Source organism: Chaetodon auriga, chromosome 8 (assembly GCF_051107435.1).
Source record: "Chaetodon auriga isolate fChaAug3 chromosome 8, fChaAug3.hap1, whole genome shotgun sequence".
In the NCBI taxonomy this organism is placed as follows: domain Eukaryota; kingdom Metazoa; phylum Chordata; class Actinopteri; order Chaetodontiformes; family Chaetodontidae; genus Chaetodon; species Chaetodon auriga.
This window is the reverse complement of record NC_135081.1, coordinates 5,707,331-5,727,343: the sequence shown is the minus strand read 5'-3', so window position 1 is coordinate 5,727,343 and position 20,013 is coordinate 5,707,331. Positions and strand designations below refer to the sequence as shown.

General features: G+C 42.5%; 1 protein-coding gene across 2 annotated transcripts in view; it reads right to left on the bottom strand.

The window, feature by feature from the left end:
* ncalda (neurocalcin delta a) overlaps positions 1 to 20,013 on the bottom strand; it is a 64,751-nt gene that overhangs the window by 2,742 nt on the left and 41,996 nt on the right. For both annotated transcript variants that reach the window (XM_076736813.1, XM_076736814.1), the window contains 3 exons: positions 11,876 to 12,286; positions 2,659 to 2,764; positions 927 to 1,046 (listed from right to left, as the gene is read on the bottom strand). In XM_076736813.1, coding sequence (XP_076592928.1) covers positions 949 to 1,046; positions 2,659 to 2,764; positions 11,876 to 12,253 — 582 coding nt within the window. In that variant the 5' untranslated portion in view covers positions 12,254 to 12,286 and the 3' untranslated portion in view covers positions 927 to 948. The remainder of the gene's footprint in view (positions 1 to 926; positions 1,047 to 2,658; positions 2,765 to 11,875; positions 12,287 to 20,013) is intronic.

Here is a 20,013-nt window from a genome sequence, read left to right as displayed (position 1 = left end):
AGAGTCTCACAGTAACCAAGAATAAAAACAACCGCGTAGCTACCTGGAACAGGGTTTCCTCTCCTTCCTCATAAAAGAAGAGGTTAAACAAGAAAAACAGTTCAAACGCACCTTTATTAAGATCAGTCACTGTAACAGATGCTCAAAATATGCCTACAGCGCAGGAAGAGGTGATGATGACATTAAACTCCTTCTTCGGGATGCCGTACACAAACATTCAGAGAGCAGAGACATGTGCCAGGCTGCTGCTGGCTGACTGCTCCTCTGCTGTCATAATCCATCTTAATTTCCAATTAACTTCTGACAACACCCTCCACCTTTTCTGACTGCCGGCCGACTTCAAGTCACAGACCAAGTTCATCAAGTGTTACTGCAACTAGAGTCATAAAACTTAAGTAACTCCTGTTGACTTCACAAGACAGTAAGAGTTGTAAACATCCACGGAGAGGCTGAGTTAAATCTTGAGTAAAGTTTTTTTTTACTAAGGGTGCCCACAAAGACAGAACTTCAGCATCGGACAATCCTACACATGGGGGCTTTAAAGACACAGCGCTTCTGCAGAGCATCAACACCTTCGACAACTGCTCCAAAATAACAGGCCACCTCCTACAACGTCTCTCATGCCAGTCCACGAACTGCAAGTAGTCATAAAGACAGTGACACTGTGATGACCCATCCCACATGCTGCGCGGTGCACACAGCCTCTGAACAGCTTCCCTCCAGCAGGCGGCTTCACTGGCCGGGAGGCACGACTGCTCGTAGGAGAAACACCTCTGCTCCTGAGGCTGAACCTCGGGCTCTTTCTGTAACTGTAGCACCACCAGTGCACCTTCAGTAAATCCACCTCGCTGAACTTGCTACACTTTGCTGTTTAAAGTTTCAGAGTGGGTGGTGCTGCAGGTGGAGGTGCTGAATGTGAGCCTTACAGGTCGTGTTGATGCCTCGGGTTTAGAACTGTCCAGCGCTGCTCGGGTCACACTGCAGCAGGCGGACGATGGAGGGGTCGCTCTTCGCTCCTTTGATGAACTCCTCCAGAGACAGCTTACCTAAAACACATACAACACCAGCACAGCATGACAATCCCCATTCAAAAAAGTTAGGACGCTGAGTAAAACAGAATTTGTGGAGTTTAATCCTTCCTGACATGTTCTCAATTGAAAACAGTACAAAGACGATGTATTTAATGTTTTAACTCATCGGCTTCATTGATTTTTGTTAATACATGTTTAATCTGAATTTGATGCAGCAGCATGTTTCAAACAAGTTGGGACAGGAGCAACAACAGACTGGGGAAGTTGTGGAATGCTCCAAAAACACTGGTTTGGAACAGCCGTGTTCCACAGCACACAGCTTCAGGAACAGGTCGGACTGACTGAGCAGCACTGCGCTCCAACGCTACTGGGAGACACGTCTTGCTCTGAAAAAAGTCAGTAATTACTGACAGTGACAGAATAATGGTCTAAATGTGTTCCTGTTGGGTCTCTTGTCTAATCAGCTTGTTTACTCATTCTGCTGTAAAAATGTGACTGCTTTATTGGCTACCTCACGCTGTGACGAGGACCTGTCACCTGTCCATGTTAAAGCAAATCAATGGTGAACCAAAGGGTAGAAGGCCTTAATTACCTGCTCATCATTTACAGCCACTGTGGTGTGGGGGTAGCTGACATTTGTGATTGAGTTCAACTAAAGGGCTTTGAAAGAATTTTAGTCAGATAACGAAACACATGTCAAGGTCAGTCTGTTGTGATTCTTTGGAATTGTTCAGGCTTGAGAGCGTTCACAACGTGAATCAATGCAGCCTCGTGATTTTCCACTTCTCACCAACAGGTGGCAGCGTTGAGACAGCTCCACCTGTCCACCCTTGCCATAAACGGACTCTGTTGCCTCTCTGACTTGGACACTACTTATGACTCTTATTAGGGGCAGCAAAAGAAAGACAGCACATTCCATGTCCAGGTCTGCACCCTCCCTCTCTCTTTTTGTTGCTGTCTTTGTCACTTTTCTCCCAGTCAGTCTTCTCTCCTCCTCCACTCCTCTTTTGCTACATCTTCTCCTCCATCTACCCACACTACTCTCTAGTTCCTCACTGTCCTTCCCTCTGCTCCGTTTCATCTCGTTTCTGTGTCCCCTGCTGCATGACAGCGCTCTCTGAGTATCCACAGTACAATTGTGTGCAATCACATGTGAATTCTGTTGTCAATGAACTGCAGCTTCAGGCTGGAGCGCTCTGCAAGTGCCTCTGTAGTGGAGAACAAGGCCAGTTTGTAATGACAAGAGCTGTCGGCAAGCTAACCAGGTGGCAGTGACAAGCTGCTCAATACATTTGCAGCTGAAATGCCTGCTGTGTTCCTTATCACTGAAATCAACCACTAAATACAGTCATTCTATCAGATCTTTTGTAAGTGTTTGTATGTAAAGTCAGGTTACAAGTTACAACCAATAATATCTTCAAGTACCTGCAGTATTTTTCCCTCGCCAGCACAATGGATGTGAACTGAAGGCAGAATCTTTGTATTTTCAGAGTACTGACACTTAAGAGCAGGTACACACACACACAGCCACAGCAGGTCTTCACTCAACAGTCTGCTGTTAAAACATATGGAAAACCTATGTGAAGCTTCCCCAGCTTGAAGAAGGTAGCAGATGAGGTGAGCCTACCGTCTCTGTTGGTGTCCATCTGCCTGAAGATCTTCTCTGTCCTCTTCTCAGGCGTCGACTCGTCCTCAGGCATCTTCATCACAGAGGAAACCATCTTATAGATTGCCTAGAGAGGAGCACAAGTGAGATGATACAGAGATGAATTCATGGGTCTCTAAACCATTTACTCTGTAACTACTGCCTCAGGAATGTCACAACTCCGTGGATGTCCACGGACATCAGACTGTGTCTAACTATGAATGTGATTTTGCTGCTGCACACGCTTGATCCTGTCGACCAGTCATGTTTTATTTTTGAATGTTTGATCTCAGACTCAGAAAATCTATTTTCTCAATCAGCTACTTACTCAGCAATGTGAGTCCTCCATGAACACACTATTATCTGCCAAAGTTTGAGCATTAATTCCATAAACACAGGTTTAGTGCTATAGCTGCAAGTAAATGTAGGAAGGAACTTACGATCTGTATACACGCACACACACACGCACGCACGCACGCACGCACGCACGCACGCAACATCAACATTTCTGTGTTTCTGCTCTTCTTTCTTAAGCACCAATGCTTAGGAAATCTTCTGCAGTGCTTCTCTTTTCAGCCTGAGCAGTTGTCGCTGCTTCTTTTCTGCTTGCTGAACTGGACATTCAATCAGTTAGTTAAGAAGTGCAACAAGTGTTCATTCGGCAGCACTGTGTGCCTTGAACAGAAAAGCCCATTTTCTGCGTATCCAGCACACCCTATGACAGTGAGTAAAATAACCCAGGGAGGCAGCGCATGGGAGTTTACCACAGACAGGATCTTATGTAACATTCCTCTGTGATACGTAATTGACTGATATAAGTAACATTTACTCTGCTGTGTCACAAAGACCTCGGTGAGTCAATACGTACTCAATACAGTGCTCACACCCATTCAGAGGACACTTCATTCCAATACGTCCACATGTTGCACTGTTTCACCATTCTGTGATTACATTTCGGTGGTTCACGTAGGGAGGGGTGGAGACAAACATACGCACATACACAATCCCTCACAGACTATTTATCAGTGTTGTGTCTCCTTTGCTCTCTGTTGCATTGCAGGCTGTTTGGCAGTAAACAGTGAAATCACAGCCCACTCTCTCTGTCTCTAATAAGGAGGCGGATTTGAGGGAAATGGGAGCTGACATGTGAACAGAGGAGGGCTGATTGTGATTACAGTGGAGCAGGAGCTTTAAATAGGTGCTGGTTATGCCTCCTATTACACAGGAGCAGGGCAGCTCTGCTCCTGGGTCACAGTGGAGCTGAGGGACAGGCAGCAGCCTCCGTTCATACGGTCTTTATTTCAGTTTGGAGCTGCGTCTGTTATTAATGGAAATCCTTCAAACTGCTGTGACTGTTCACGACATTTAGCCAGTATTACATGTTGGAGATTTAGCTGTTGGTCTAATCCAGAGCAACACAGTGGAATAATCTTAACTGTCTAAATGCTAAAATTACAAGCTACCAATAAGAAGTGAAATGATCCGGAGCTTTTCGCAATCTCAATATTCCAATACGAATACAGCTGAAACCAGAGCGAGACAGAGGAATTTTCTTCTCCTGTGCCACAGAGCTCCACTGCTGTCCAAAAACTATTCAAAACACAACAGTGAGCCACACCGCTGCACTGGGTGACATGTTCTTTCATTACCACGAAAACACGCACACACTATAGTTTATTTTGACTCAGTCCCACACACACCATCCTGCTGTCACACTCACTAGAGCACCACCATACACACCACTGTGCAGAGCGTGTGTCACTGTATCGGGCATCTACTCAAAAAGACATTTTTCAGGTGGGTTTCTTAGTCAAAGCCACTGCAGTGGAGACTAACTATATAATAGATATGTCGGTCTATAGGATAGTGGGGTAGATGTCATGTGACTTAAGTGACAATGGCAGCAGTGAGTGTGATGATGAATGGCAGCCAGACAAAGGAGCAGCAAGCCCTGACCCATCTTTGTACAGGGTAGCTGAGGATGCTGAGGATGTGCCACCTGATGTGGCTTCATCCTGCCCTGTCAGTCTGCAGCTGTTTTTTTGGATCTCGTACTTGCTTCGTGCAAGCCTGGAAAACAGATGATGAGCACCGTAAGGCCATTTGTACAATCACAGTGGATGAGTAGTTCTTGAGTATATAAAAGAAAAAAAAAAAATCTTGATCCATGCTGAAAATAGCTTTGCTAAAAACTACAGTGACAAGCTGCTGGAAATTATCGAGCTTTCAAAAAATGACTATATATTTGTGACTCTTTTAATATTTTAAATATGTACGTATCAAGCAGTAAGACAGGGTAGAGAGGTCGGGGAGTATTAGGAGACAGACTACCACATTTGGTTTTTCATGGGATTTGTTGACAAAGGCAGAGAGTGACAGCAGCGTTATCCTGTCACACAGCCAGTCTTCTGATGGCACATTTGAGTCTCCTGCACCAGAGGTAGAGCCAGTGTTAATCACGTATGATCCTTCCTCCCCATGTATCCGCAGACCACAACCTTTGTCTTCATTGGATGTGTCTTTTTTTTTTTTTTTTTTCTTCAAACACCCTGTGGGTTGGTGTATCCTCCCTGGCTGACTGACTGTCTCCATCTCTCCTCCAACCTTCTATGATCAATTTGGTTTATTTCGCTCACAATTTTAACAATGAACACTACCTGAAAAGGGTTTTTCTTCTCTGCCAGCTATCCTCTATTTGTCTGCAATGCACATATGTATTTTTACATTTCAGACAGACTCCACCGAGCCTCAGAGGTCTAAGCAGCATCCATTCTATAACCTGAATGCCACACGGAGAGAAGAAAGACTGTTCTTTCACTCCCTTTCAGCAGGGACCTTCCAGACAAGAGCACAACATCGCCTCCCGTGGAGCTGGAAATGGTCTGAGCCACAGTTAAATGAGGACAGAGAGAGGGAGAAAAAAAGTACATAGCTACTAAGCCACAGCTGTGGACTATTACCTGAGCACTTATGAATGAGAGTGAGAAGGAAAGTATCATCACATAAAAAGTTATTACCTTCCTTCTACACCTTAACCACATTAGAGAGTGAGAGACAGGGACAGAGTGAGGGAAGCTGTCCACTTGTTGGGGCTTTTTTGGACTGACAGAGCCAGCGGAGCACCGTTTAAGTCATCCTGCATTAATATGCACACACACACAGCGTCTCACCTCTCCCTCACATCAAAGATGAATATGTTTCCCATGGTGACTTTATCTGCCTGAGCAGTGATCTATTCATCTTATTCATCCCATTCTGTTCAAGCTCACTAAATTAGCAGTATGAATGCTCTCTTCTTCCCTCCTTTTTAGCTAATCGAGACAATGAACTTCTCTCTGTGCCCGTCTGCCCTGCTGATAGGCGCGTATCGGACGAAAGGTGGGTTAGATATCAACTACTGATGAGTGGATGAGACAGTTTTATCTTTCTTTCTCACCGCGTTCAGACTTTGTCATTATCTGAAGAAGATGAGGCAGGCTGGCGGCGATCCTTCCCATTCAATTACTCCCACAGCAAGGCTAATTATGAGCATCACCAGCATTTACACACTCTCTGCAGGAGAGACCATTAGCTAGCTGCAGTGAGCCACAGCTCCCAGTCACTGCGGCAAATGGAGGCGAGTGTGAATAGAAAACATGGAGACCACTGCGGGGGGAAAGACAGGGATCTCTGAGTGAAGCGTCTGCAAGTGCTGGCCGCAATGAAACTGATGTGGAGGACAATGTCCCTTACAGAGAGAGAAAAGTCTAAAATTGGGTAAGCTGATCTTAAATCACAGAATAATTATATGGCATCTCTCTAATAAACAACAATAAAGGCTGCATACAGAGTACATACAATCTGTGCACACAGATGCATTTTAAATATACCCACAAGAAAACACGATGGCAGGAGGGAGAGCTCCTTTGTTTTGTGTTTTCCACTGATTAAGAGAGCAGTGTGGTTGAAGAGCTTTAATGAAACATATAGCATTAAACAGCATATAGTAAGAGTTGCATTGCACTGCAGATTCAAAAAATGAAAATGAAAATAAAAAACGTCCACCAAATTTAGTAGGCTTCATCCTCTGGAGTCCATGGATGTCTGTACAAACATCATGGCAATCAATAGCTGTCAACATGTTTCATCCTGACCCAAAATGGTGGACAGATTGACTGACAATGCTTACACTGCAGTAAAATCAGCATAAAAACAAAGGTGTGGAGCTTGGTTCTGCCTTCTCTCAAGCTAAACTAAGCCAGCGCTGCATCAACAACAAAACTGAAGCTGGTGAGTATCAAGTTGCCTTTGGGGTCAGGAACCAGGTAGAAAGATGTTTGGTTTACTTTGCTTAGCGTACTACCATCGTGAGTCCTATCCAGACACAAAGCAGAAAATGGATGCATTTAGCTTCATGAGATCCACCTGCAATCTGCCCTCTGACGGCGCTGAAAGCTGATGCTGTGATCACACTAAGCTGCAGACTTTGCTCGAAGACTCTGAGCTCGCTCATCATTTTCACTTCGGCAGTTACTTGCAGAAGTCAGCGCTACCTGAAAACTTTTCTCTTAAGCCTGCTTTTTCTCTGCAGAGGTGGGTGGCTTTGAACCAAGAGAATGAAACAGCCAAATGCAGAGAGGGAGTAGATACACATGGAGATGGATAAATACTGTGTGTATGTGTGTATGTACAAACGCTTTTTTGTGTCTGAGACAGAGAAATTGAGATGGCCCTGGGCTCTCTCTAAAACTGCACTCGTACGATACCAAGTTACTGCTTCCACATTTCAAAAGCTACAATCAAATTGGAGTTAGAGCTACATTACTGTTTTTTAACGCACGGTGGAAGTGGAAAACATTTCTGAACCCTTAACAAACAGCAGCTAATTAACAACTGCCACATACACAAACACATTAGCTAAATAACCTCACTCACATTCACGCTCATTCCCTCATTATGGCAGAACTATCAACTTTTCAACACTCTTGTCATCTGATTCACTTCAATTGATGAGCCCTGCAGACAGCCAGACATCCAGCGTCTTAGTCATTACTTTCTATTCTTTTGTCCTTGGGAACAGCACCACCTTTTAATGGAAAGTGGGCAGAGGGTTTATGTTGTCAAGATGTAATGGCAGTGACAGGGCTGAATCACTGCGGTCTTCAGGTAGAGAAGCTAATTTAACCTTGAAGCAATGACACGTGGGCACATGTGAGGTATTATGAATTCAGATTTCCTAGGACTGCCTTTGGCTACCTTGGAAATGAATCAGAGAGCTGACTTGATTAACTCAACTCTATAAGCACTGTACCTGTAGAATCAGTGATTGAGATGATTGTAGAAACCAAAACTCTAAGTAATACGATGCAGTGCCACTGACCACAGCAGAGTTGTGCACACACATGTAAAATTAGCGATGACAGCTAGATTCTAATGAGAAATTATGGATTTCCTATATACATCTTTGCTGAATTAGAAATGCTAATAGATCAGTCATCAGTTTTTCAAGACTGACTTAGATCAGATAATGTTGTAGCAGGCTCTATGAGGGGGCAGCAGGGGGCTGTCCTGACCAATCACACACTTGTTTCATCATTTCAATAACTGCCCACTCAAAGTTCCCCCATTTGGCCCCGCTTCATCAGGATGTGAAGGAAACTTGGTGTGTATGTTCAGGAGATATTCAGTACCCAGATTTATGATGATTGAACGAATCATTTGAGGGGGTGCAGCAGAAAAACAATATAATACCATTATACCAATCTGTAAAAACATGTTTGCCGACAACAGTTTCATGATGCGTTCCTGAGCCCATGTAGTAATATCCTGGTACAATAATGTGTTCGCAAAGCGGTGAACCTCTCTCCATCCTTGCTTGTGAACGACTGAGCCTTTCCAGAATGCCCCTTTCATACCCACTGCTGGAGCCTCACTACGTGGATGAACAAAGAGAGGCTTGCATGTAAAAACTAAAGCCTGATGAAGAACAATCGTAAAAGAAAACACGGCAAAACCCTGTCAGGCCTTGCAAATCTCTCCTGAGAGCAAGATCTGGTTTGAATTCAAATCAATGGCCCTGCTCTACCTCTCCTTTCCACTGCAATGTCAAGTTGCTATAGGAGATGTATCGTTCCTAATCAAACACTTGTACTTTAAGTAGCCTTGGCAGCAGTCCTTTGTCACGCTGGGCGAGTAACAGACTGTTTGTGTTTCACTGAACACTTCTGGATCCTGGGAAAGATCAGCTGTTTGTGTATCCGGCAATCACCCTGCAGAAGGAATTATATGTATAAATGTATTATAGCTCCTTGTGTTGTAGTTGGACAATAGATGTCTATTGATTGAAGGATTATTGATTGTTGATCAGTATAGCTGAAGTTAAATAAATGCTATTGTACATTTAGACAGCAGTTGTCTGTGATTTTTTTGGCAAATGTGTTGATGATAGCTGCTTCAACCCTTCTCTGTTCATCTGATAAATGTAAAATAATATTTTATACATTGACCTTTGAACGGCCTTTTGTGAGACTGCATCCACAGTTTGGTTATTAGTTCCTGATCTCAGGGTGGTGCCCTGTTACTATGAATTCTTCTTAATAATTTCCTTGATATTACTACAGTTATTGGCAAGCCACACCTCCAACCAGATCTCAACAACACTCATCATACTATAACATTATCAGACAACCTGTTTACCTGTGGAATGTTCCAAACAGGTGTTTTTGGAGCATTCCATAACTTTCCAGTCTTTTGTTGCTCCTGTCACCACTTGTTTGAAATGTGTTGACACCATCAAATTCAGAATGAACGTATATTTACTAAAGTTAATGAAGCTGATGATGTAAAACATTAAATAGACTCTTTCTTTGGGCTGTTTCTTATATAATACATAGATAGTATATGTCAAAAAGGATTAGCAAATCATCTCATTCTGTGTTATTTATGTGTTACACAGTGTCCCAAAGTTATGGAATCAGGGTTGTATTTGCACAGCTGTAACTGGCAGTGACATTAGTCAGCAGCTGCAGCCCCAATGTGCAATAGACATAATGCAATATGATTGGCTGCATTACCACACGTAACAAGTAAGCAGAGACACAGTCTAAAGTATTTTGTTTTAGCTGCCAAGATAAGCAGCAGCTGTTTGTGAAGTATGCTATGTCAAACTTTACGAATACAGTAAACAGTAACCGCCTACTCTTTCGTGGTGAGACAGTCCCCAAACTCCCATCAAAAACCGTATTAATTCATCATGCCTTTGAGTGAATTTGGTATTAACTATAATTTGTCAATTTATTTATGTTTACAAAAACCCCTCAAACTTCTGTTTTAAAACTTGCCTGTCCATGTTTTGCCTTCTTCATGTTACTCCATGATTCTTGGCATCCATTGTCAGTTCATGTTGCTGTGGTTGCTGAAGCATGCAACAACTCTTGAATGTCTATTTTAAGCCAAACTATTATGTTTTCCTGAACTTAACCAAGCAGTTTTGTTGCCAAAACAAAACCAAACTGCAACAGAAAACTGAAAATAAAACAAATAAAGAAACTGAAAATAATAAGTGAACTAAGCCTAAAAATACATGTCAACAATATGACAATTAACAAGTCCCACACAGGACACAAACCCCATCTCCGGGAAGAAAATCCTGTGCTTGACCCCTTCATCCATCATAACCTGCTCCCTATGCCCACTTTGTCGGCCATATCAGATTGGCGGTTATGCCTTCTGTCAACCGTTTTTTGTAGAAAGGTTAAAAATACTGATGATTAAAGGGGAGGACAGCTGGAGGGAGGTGTAAAATACAGGAGAATCCTGGGAAAAACGTGGGGGTTGAAAACGAGAGACTGCATTGTACAGCATCCCATTTCAAACCGCTCAAGGAGAGGTAAAGCAAGGTGAACCAACAAGCTGCTGTTACACAAATGTGGAGGAAGGAAGAAGAAAAGTGAGGGCAGAAGTGTACACACCCACCCACACACACTGATTTACAGTGTGTGTGGGTGTGTGTGTGTGTGTGTGTGTGTGTGTGCAGCTCTAATAGTCTGTTTACATGAGAAGCTCTTGTGCAGGAAATGCCACCCATGCTCCCCCTTTTCCCTTGTTTTCTTTTGTAAAGGTGAGCTGTGCTCTACTGCACAGCGCAATTTCCAATTCTTTTGCTGTAAACCTGAAGTACAACTGTGGAGCGTTCCACACCGAACAACATGGGATTCAATCCTATAAAAATATGGAAATACTATACGTCTCATTTCAAAATGACCGGAGTTTTCTCAAGCTGCTTGTGTGGGTTTTATCTTTTTTTTTTTTTTTTTTTTCTTTCCCCAGAAAAATAATATATTGGGAAGAACCTTTGAAAGCCCACAGAGGCTGCTGGGTACTGACATTTACATTCATTACCTTAATGTAGAACAACAGGTTAGCATGCAGGGCTCTTAACACTGTCTGGGATTAAATATAAATGTCCTCCCTCATCATTCCAGCATTAGGCTGTTTTTGGCAGCTAGAAAAGAAAACAAATGGGCTTTGCAAAATATGGTAATGCTTGTACTAGATAAAACATGCACACATAAACACGACAGCACGAGACACAATACAGACTTCAGACCAGAAGCCAACTCTGTAACAGAGGAGCATATACAGTATACAGTAGATGATTTAGCAGACATGTATAAGAGTTTTAATTCCGTTTGTGGAACTTCAAAGGTGCAGAACAGATGGAAAATGGATCCTTTTCACCTCAAGAAATGACTAAAAGCCACATTTAAGAATGAGTAAAGCTAATGAATTCCTGACTGTTTCCAAAACTGCTTTTATTGGCAGGACAAAGAATGTTTCCAATTAACCTTAACACCTAAATTCATCCTTTAAGTACTGACATTTGAGTGCAGACTGTAAATGAGGTCGTGAAGGACAAATCTCTTGGAGGTCCTGTGTTAGATGGAGGTACTTTGAGCTCCATGTCTGCAAGAGCTTCCTGCCTACATGGAGCAGAGCTGTACATCCTCCTGTTACCATAATGCCAGCGCTGCTCTTCAGTCTCACAAAGAGTGTGTTATGGATACGGTACCGTTAATGCAACAGTGTTTAACAATCACCACCCTGGCTAATGTTACAGCTAGCGTGTGTAAGCGTGTGTGAGAGTGCGTACGTGTTCATGCGTCACCTGGTGGATATCAATTTAGAGCTCACTGCCTCATTTGGCTCTATGCACACTCACCTGAACAATCTCCAGCATCTCAGCTTTACTGATGTACCCATTTCCATCCAGGTCATACATACTGAAGGCCCATTTCAGCTTCTGCTCCAGCTTGCCACGTGATGTCACACTTAGTGCGATGATAAATTCCCGGAAGTCTATTGTCCCGTCGCCGTTAGCATCAAATGTGCGAAAGACATGCTCGGCGAACTTTGAAGCGTCTCCGTAGGGGAAGAAGTTACCGTAGATCTTCTTGAACTCCTCCATGGAGAGGTTCCCGCTGGGGCAGTCCCTCAGGAAGCCCTTGTACCACTCCTGGATTTCATGCTCGGTGAAGTCAGTGCTCTCTAGAAGGTCCTGCATCACCTCAGGACGGAGCTTGCTATTCTGCTTCCCCATGTCTGTCAGTCTTGTCGATCACTCAGCTCACAGCTGGAAAAGAGAAGGAGGAGAGAGGGTTTGGTTTTAGGACGGCATAAACATCAATGGACAATTTAAAGTGCGGTTCTATTGATTTCTTGGGTCCCAGCTGAAGGATAGAGATGAAAAGAAGAAAAAAAGGTTCCTCATACACATGTACAAAATGTGTAGATTTAATCTAAAGACATGTTTTGGAGTGATGTCTTCCTGACATGCTTGCACACATGTGAGTGATTTTGTTCCATAAACTGCAAGAATCACCAAAGTAGACAGAAAGAAACCTTTTCCGCTCAGATTGCTTCATAAGTTAGCAGCATGGAGTAATCTGGCCAGAGCCCTGGATTTTAATAAGATGTTCAATAATTGTGCCTGGTTTAAGGCAAGACAGCTCACACCGTTACTGAGTGCTTAAGACAGTTTAATAAATGATGATCAATGTTTATGTGGTCAGTCTGAAGTGCGTTTGGTGTGCAATCAATGCTGGTTGATGGCTCTTGGATGGAAAGTGCATCATGCTGTTTCTCTTACAATATTTCTTTGTGTAGTCTTGGTTGGCATTACAGGCGTCATGTTAGCTAACCAGAGCTGACATATCTGTTATTGCGAGCTGCGCAGTAAAGTTTTTTTTACTGCTTTCCAGCAAGCTGCTGGATAATGAAATATATATATCAGCTCGTCTGACATTGTGCGCCCCCCCTGCAGTGGATATATCTAACGCTCATATTGCTGCTACAATGGTGTGCATCACCAAACACAAAAGAAGTAACTGGTACATTCAAATGTGTCCTGTTCTCTGTTGTTAGAACTCATTATCATGGGCCCTTTGAACATGGTTTCAGTTATAATATGCCTGTTGTAGTCTCCTTTACTTTGAAAGGGGAGCTCAGTAATTGGCTGCACAGTAGGGTGCTGGTTTTGAGGCTTGAATCCTGTGTATGAATCTGTTAAATAATCACCAAGGACAGAGCTGCTGTGTCCTCGAGTGGCTTCACTGAGGTATGAACCAAAAATGCAAACAATCCTTCTTTGCACACTTTGCATTTATCAGGACTAAAATCACTCCCTTCTGACAAACTATTGGAACTTTCCATGGAAAACAGCACTGTGTACTCTGAGTACACACAGCACCATATGCCCAACATGGGTTTAATTAGTCTATAAAATCTCCACACACACACACACACACACACACACACACAAACCTCAGCTTAGCTGCACTGGAAGGAAAAGGCGGTGCATTGAAATGATATTTAAGCTGAGCCGCTCTGCAAACATCGTTCACATTCATCGCCTCCTTTGAAACAATTTCTGAATCCTCTTCCTGGAACTGGAGCATCAGCGTTTGTGGTGTAGATCTTTATGAGCGGGATAAAGCTTTCCAGTCACTGTTTGCAGTTGATTTAAATGTTCATGCAAAGAGAGAAATATAAAATTGACTCAAAGTAGTGATGATGATGAGTCATTATCTACATGCAGTTGAGCCAGAATAAAGAAACACTATTGTTTATTAGTCACGGTGCTCGCAAAAATCAGCCTCCATGTTGGGTGATTGGTGACTCGGACACAAAAATACTACTTTACATAATTTTCCTCGCGGTTTTCATTTCAAAATGCCCCTTTTCCCCAATGATCAGTGAACAGCTCGTCAAAAAATGGTCATGTGAAATAAAAAAAATACTACCACTAATAATAATAAACTCACAAAGCCATAATTGTTGTACTTGTTTGTATGACCATTTATCTCATGATGTCTTATTGTATTTCATATTGGCCACTTTGGGTCTCCACAGATATTATCTCTCCAGAGACAATAGGGATAGCAGATATACAGACATATATAAACAGTCAGAGTCGGACTGGGAAATGATGACAGTGAGGCAGACAGTGACAGCAGCCATAGTGGAAGACTTCTGACTCTGTTTTCTATCTGCCCTTTTGGTGACACAAACAGGAAGTGGCTGCTCCTGGTCTCAGGGAGATTGTGCTCTCAATACAGTAACCATGCAGAGAATATACACACTCATCTTTTAGTATTGTCTTATCATGAGCTTTTATGCAACTGAAATACAATTTTAAGAACCAGGAAAGTTTGAAATGACTAGAGCACAGGCAGTAATTTCCCAAACGTATTTCATGTCATATGTGTTAAGGTTGTATGTATTTATGTCCAGTATGTGTTCAGCCCTGTGCAATGCTCTGTGAACCTCGCCTTGGCCTTCACTCTGAAAAGTCTCAGGAAATGAGTCACTTGTGTACTCAAAACCACCTAGAAAAGACCTTGATCACAACTGTGCGATAGGAGACCATATGAAATGACAACAGACTGCTGTTTCTTTTCCCATCCTCGGGGGCAGCCGTCTACTGTGTTTAGTTGACTACTGCAATCACATATTGAGAGAAATGAGAACAAAAAGTGGCAGCTCAGACTTTGACTCTATCACTGTCGAGATACTAAAAAAATAGACCTCCTGCACTCAAGGTTCAACCAAGGCTACCGCTGAGTAGGAATTCCACAATGTAAGCAAGGCCTTTTGAGAAGTGATAACTTATCAGACTGTTGAATTATCTGCTCTCAGAGTGTGATGGAAAACCTCAAGCTCCAGGCGTGCCATAGTAGAACGATAGTGAAATAACCAGCCAGGCGCTTAATGCTACAGACCAGCTTCTACCTCTCTTTGATAAACATGAAAATGGCTCTGATGTCTAGGTGCAACACATCATAACCAATGATTCATCATTTGAGTGGCACACAAATGAATGGAAGAATGACTTTTTGTGGGGAATTGTTTTGACACTCATTTGTTTACTTGCAGGGAAGGGGAGGTAAGAGGATTTTTTAAATTTAGACCGGTTTGCATCATGTACACAAGTAGCATGCTCGCTACCGTTAGCCTCAAAGGCTAGAATATTTGCCATTGCTTGGCAACATTGTCAGCTGCTCTGGGACTTGTTTCTCTCATTAGTTGTTGTGGCCATGCTCGGAAAGATAAATATCGAACATGTTTGAAATTACTGGGTTAGCCCCAGTTAGCGTGCATTCAGTTTTGAACTGGGGCTAAATTGGCCCCAAACTCCTGTAGTCTGAGCCCGACGGAATAGTCCACAGCTATGCCAGCGACTCTTGAGGCTGTACTTTGCCACAGAGGTGCTTACATGCTCACAAACACAATGCTAACATGCTGATGCAGGTAAAATGTTTACCATGCTCACCATCTTACTTTACCTTGATAGCAGGCTAACATGTAACAAATGCTTAAGTGCTAAATGTTAGCATTGCTTTGCAGGTATTTGGTCAAGTTATTATAATCCATCCTGAGGGGAACATTAATGTGTGTACACAATGTCATGGCAATCCATCCAGCAGTTTTGAGATCTTTTTTGAGTGGTGGACTGATTACCATCCACAGAGCACAAATAAATTGCGAGCCTAAATGTGGATGCAAATCTTGGTTGGATTATGGAACAAGTTCTACTGTCTACACCAACTACTTACTACTTAACTGCAATTTTCAGAAGTGTATCCTGTTTCTCCTCTTTCATTTTTACCAATTACTCATTGCAAGGCACAACCAAAAAAAAAAAAGACAAATGAAGAAATGTAAGGCATTTAATGTTACATGATGGACAGTCAAAGATTTTATGCAGAGGCCTTTTAAAATTTGAGTTAAAAAGCAACAGGAAAACCAAAACATCACAGACATTTGGGTGCTTGTTTTTGGCGCTAGTAATGTCATATTTGTATTGTTCTCTGTCCTATAATGGCAGGGGAAACTGCACAAGTCAAAGTTTGGTTGAGAAAACAATGACTTTATGTCAAACACTGCACTGACTACTATTTAAAAAGCTGCTACAGCACCTGACCCTCAGAGTGATTACACTTCAGTGTCACCACGCTCTTTACTAATGGAATCCACAGCCATAACCCTGTCTGCTGCTATAGCACACATACGCACACACACACACACACGCATGCACTCTCTCTCTCTCTCTCTCTCTCTCTCACACACACACACACACACACACGAACATGCACACTCACAAAGCCTTAATTACAGACCCACTGTGCCCTGTCTCCTCTTATGATACACCATGTTTCCAGTCTGTATATATACATTTGCACACACACACCCACACAGACACACACACATAACCATAGCGCTGAAACCATTCTGATACTACTGATGACATGCTCAGCCAACTGAGGACGCTGCTGGCAGCCCACTTGTGTAGTGTGTGTTTGTGTCTTGGTGCCTCTGTTCTTCTTAGTGCCAGATGAATATTAGACCTTTGAAATGAATAATTGCTTTTTGTTAGAATTAAATGGCAAAGCAGACGTGTGGATAGAAATATAAAGATATGTCAGAGTGTCTGTGTGTGTGTGTGTGGTGAGAGAACAAGAGCTTGTTTATGTACTGTACTGTATATTTGAGATTGACAGCAGCTGACATTAAAAGGAGTAGGCACTGGTGAGTGACAGAAAACGTTTCTGTGCCTCTGAAGGCTGCTGCACGTGTACTGCCTTCCCATATATAGGCTGGGGGTGGCGTACCTAAGCATTTTTGTGATTCTTCAAAATCATGCGACCTGACAGTCTCTGCTCACTTTCCACATCAACAAGCCAGGGCTGATAGGAGGAGTGTCAATTGGTTCACAAATCCAGTTCTGATTCTCCACACAGCTACTTTGACCACCGCATCAATCACTTTCAGCCACGTCTTAACTCCTGTGTAGGAGGAGATACTGTTGCTCCATTCCCATTCTTTTTATCTGCAGACCTAAACCCTCAGGTGTCAACCTCTTGCAACTGCTTTACATTAAAAACTTCTAGCTGTTCAAGAGGAACTGATGATGGATGCATAATATTAACATGCAGATTTTTTTTTTTTACAAACAACACAGAACAGGAACAAAACTACATTTAACAAGAATAAGTGCCCTTTTGTAGCATATGGTCTCTGGTGCACGGTGCAAGCACATTCAGCCAGCTCGTCTTTAGTTAGTTAAACGGCACATAAAGCAGGTGCAAAGTAAGGGGCAAGGCACCAAGGGGCTGTAACTGTAATTAGTTAGTTAGTTAATTGTAAGCAGGCACGGTGGTGCTTTGAGCTAAAGGATAAGAAAAAGGAAGAGTCAGTGGCAATGTCATGGCATGACTTCATGTTCATAATGCCACAATAGTTTTTCGTTCCGCCTCAAATTTCAGCTGTAATTCATAAAAGAAATACCTTGGCTATGCAATGTGATTGGCCGGCATTCTGTACAAAGAAGTCTGGTAAAGCGGACAGAAGCTTCCGCTGCTCCTGCCTCTTATCCAGTCACATTTCCTCTAGAACGGCCTCAAAACAGTCCAGCCATTCAAATGGAACGTGCAAACTGAAGTGGATGGTGATTCAGATTCAAATAACCTGAGCAGAGCTGGTCCCATAGCTCAGGTTCACATTTAGATTCTAACAACCTCACCACTTCACTCACACACACACACACACACACACACACACACACACACACACACACACACACACACACACACACACACACCAGTTAAGCTGTGGATATTTTCCGGCCACTTCCATTATGGACAAAACAATTTCTATGTAAACCACAAGCCTCTCCACGATGAAAGGCTGTGAAGACTGATTGTTTCATGCTGTATGAATACATTTATGAGATGGCTCTCATGCACTGACAGGGCAGAGGTAAGAAGACTGAAGCAATGAGAGGCTGAGGAGACGTGGAGCACGATGGAAACAGAATTTGTGACTTCTATATGTCTTTCTATTTTTGAGATACACCTTGTTTTTTATTCTCTCCAATACATTTCCTCTTTCACCATCTTCACACTCCTCATCTGTCCTTCATCAATCCCACTTGTGCTTCTCAATAAGATCTCGCCATCTTCACACTATCCCATTCATAAAGTTTTCGGCGTTCTCTTACACCTTTCCTGTACCTTATTTCAATATTCTTCATCCTCTGTTTCATTTCATCCTACACATGAACAACTCCCCCTTTTATGAAGTCATTTCACTGCAGTTACCATAGTAACATCCAGCAAAATTCGACAGCCATTGATAAGCCGAGTGAGCTTCATACACATACGCATGGGTGCATGGGTACACGCGCATGCACGCACACACACACACTACTCACAGTCAAATTGACAGAATCAGTGACTGCAGGATGTGTGTGTATGTGTGTAGGTGTATAGGTGGTTGTGTGGGTGCAGGTATGTGAGGTGAGTAGCAAGAAGCCAACTGCGATCAGCATTACAGCAGCCTGATCTGCATGCATGCTTCATGTGAAGCAGCTACTCAGGCCATTCCTTTTACCTTGATAAATTAGAATTATTAGTATATTAAATTTGCTTGGATTGTGGATGTGACATGACATAAAAAAACAAAGAGATTCAAAGTGCAAAACAGAAAAGAAAAGTCTTCTACACCAATGGAACAATATCAACATCCTATTTGTAAGAGCAGCTGAGAGGTGCAGCTTCCATACAGTGGCTGAAGTTATATGGATATATCTACCATTAACCTGATAAAGTATTTGCTTTATGAGTTGAGCGAGGCCGATTCACCTCTGTGTGGCAAATCCAGCCCCTTCACTGGGACATAGCTATATTCAATCAGAGCCCTCATCACTCATTCATAGAAAATATTGTTATAAAGGCTTAAAAACTAACAACAACAAAATAGTCACTGGCCTGCTGGTAGCTATAATAGTCTCCTGACTTTGCCTATTGTAACCTTTAGCAATGCTGAAAGATGTTTCTGCCGGTTCATATCTCTCTCTGTCTGTCTCTCTCTCTGTCTGTCTCTTGCACAGCAAAGTAGCAAGTATAATGAAGTGGGCCCTCTACGGTGACTGTACACAAGGACTGTCAATGACTTGACCCCGAGTATCCCACCATGTTAACACAGCTTAGAGGAAATAACTTTGTCTTAGCTGGATTCAAAGAGTGCTCAGCAAAGCCTTGTTAACTCCAGCTGTGCTCTGGTCTGTTCAACCTGTGGCACAAGGTTCTTTATCTGTTTTATAGACTGACAGACACACACACACACACACCAACAAATCATACATACTGTGTAGCATGCTGAATTTTTGTGATTTTGCCTATTAAGTGCAGCAAATTAATGGCAAACTAACTGTTACTTACTACATTACAAGATTTTAAAATAGAACACTTCACTTTGGAAACTTCCCGTTCATACAAATACTCTGCATACTTCTTAATTTGGTCCACTTTTGTTTTTAGTAGCAGAAAGTCAACATACGCAAACACATAGCAATTCATAAACAGTAAAATAACATTTACTTGTTTGGTGAATCTCCCACTACAAATATTATTCACGGAAATCCAAGTCGTGATGCTAAATGTTAAATGGAAAACCAAAGCAGTTTTGGGTTGAAATGCCCAAATAAAACGAAAGCTAACCTCACAGAGGGACTGTGATGTGCAACTATAGAGAAGTAGTTTTGCTTTGGGGAGAGGAAATCAGAAAGAAAAGACAGAGAAAGTTTTCCAGGACAAGGGAAGTGGGAAGAAGCTTTTTTCTTTAGTAAGAAACATTTGCACACTTGGGTTTTTCTTAGTGCAGGGCAGCAGCTTGAGTCTCCAGAACAATGGACAGCAGGAACAACAGAGATGGAAGTGGGGAAGTGTGACAGAGAAGGACACAATGAAACACTCAAAAATAGAGATTAAAATAAGAAAGAAAATGCTGATGAACTGATGA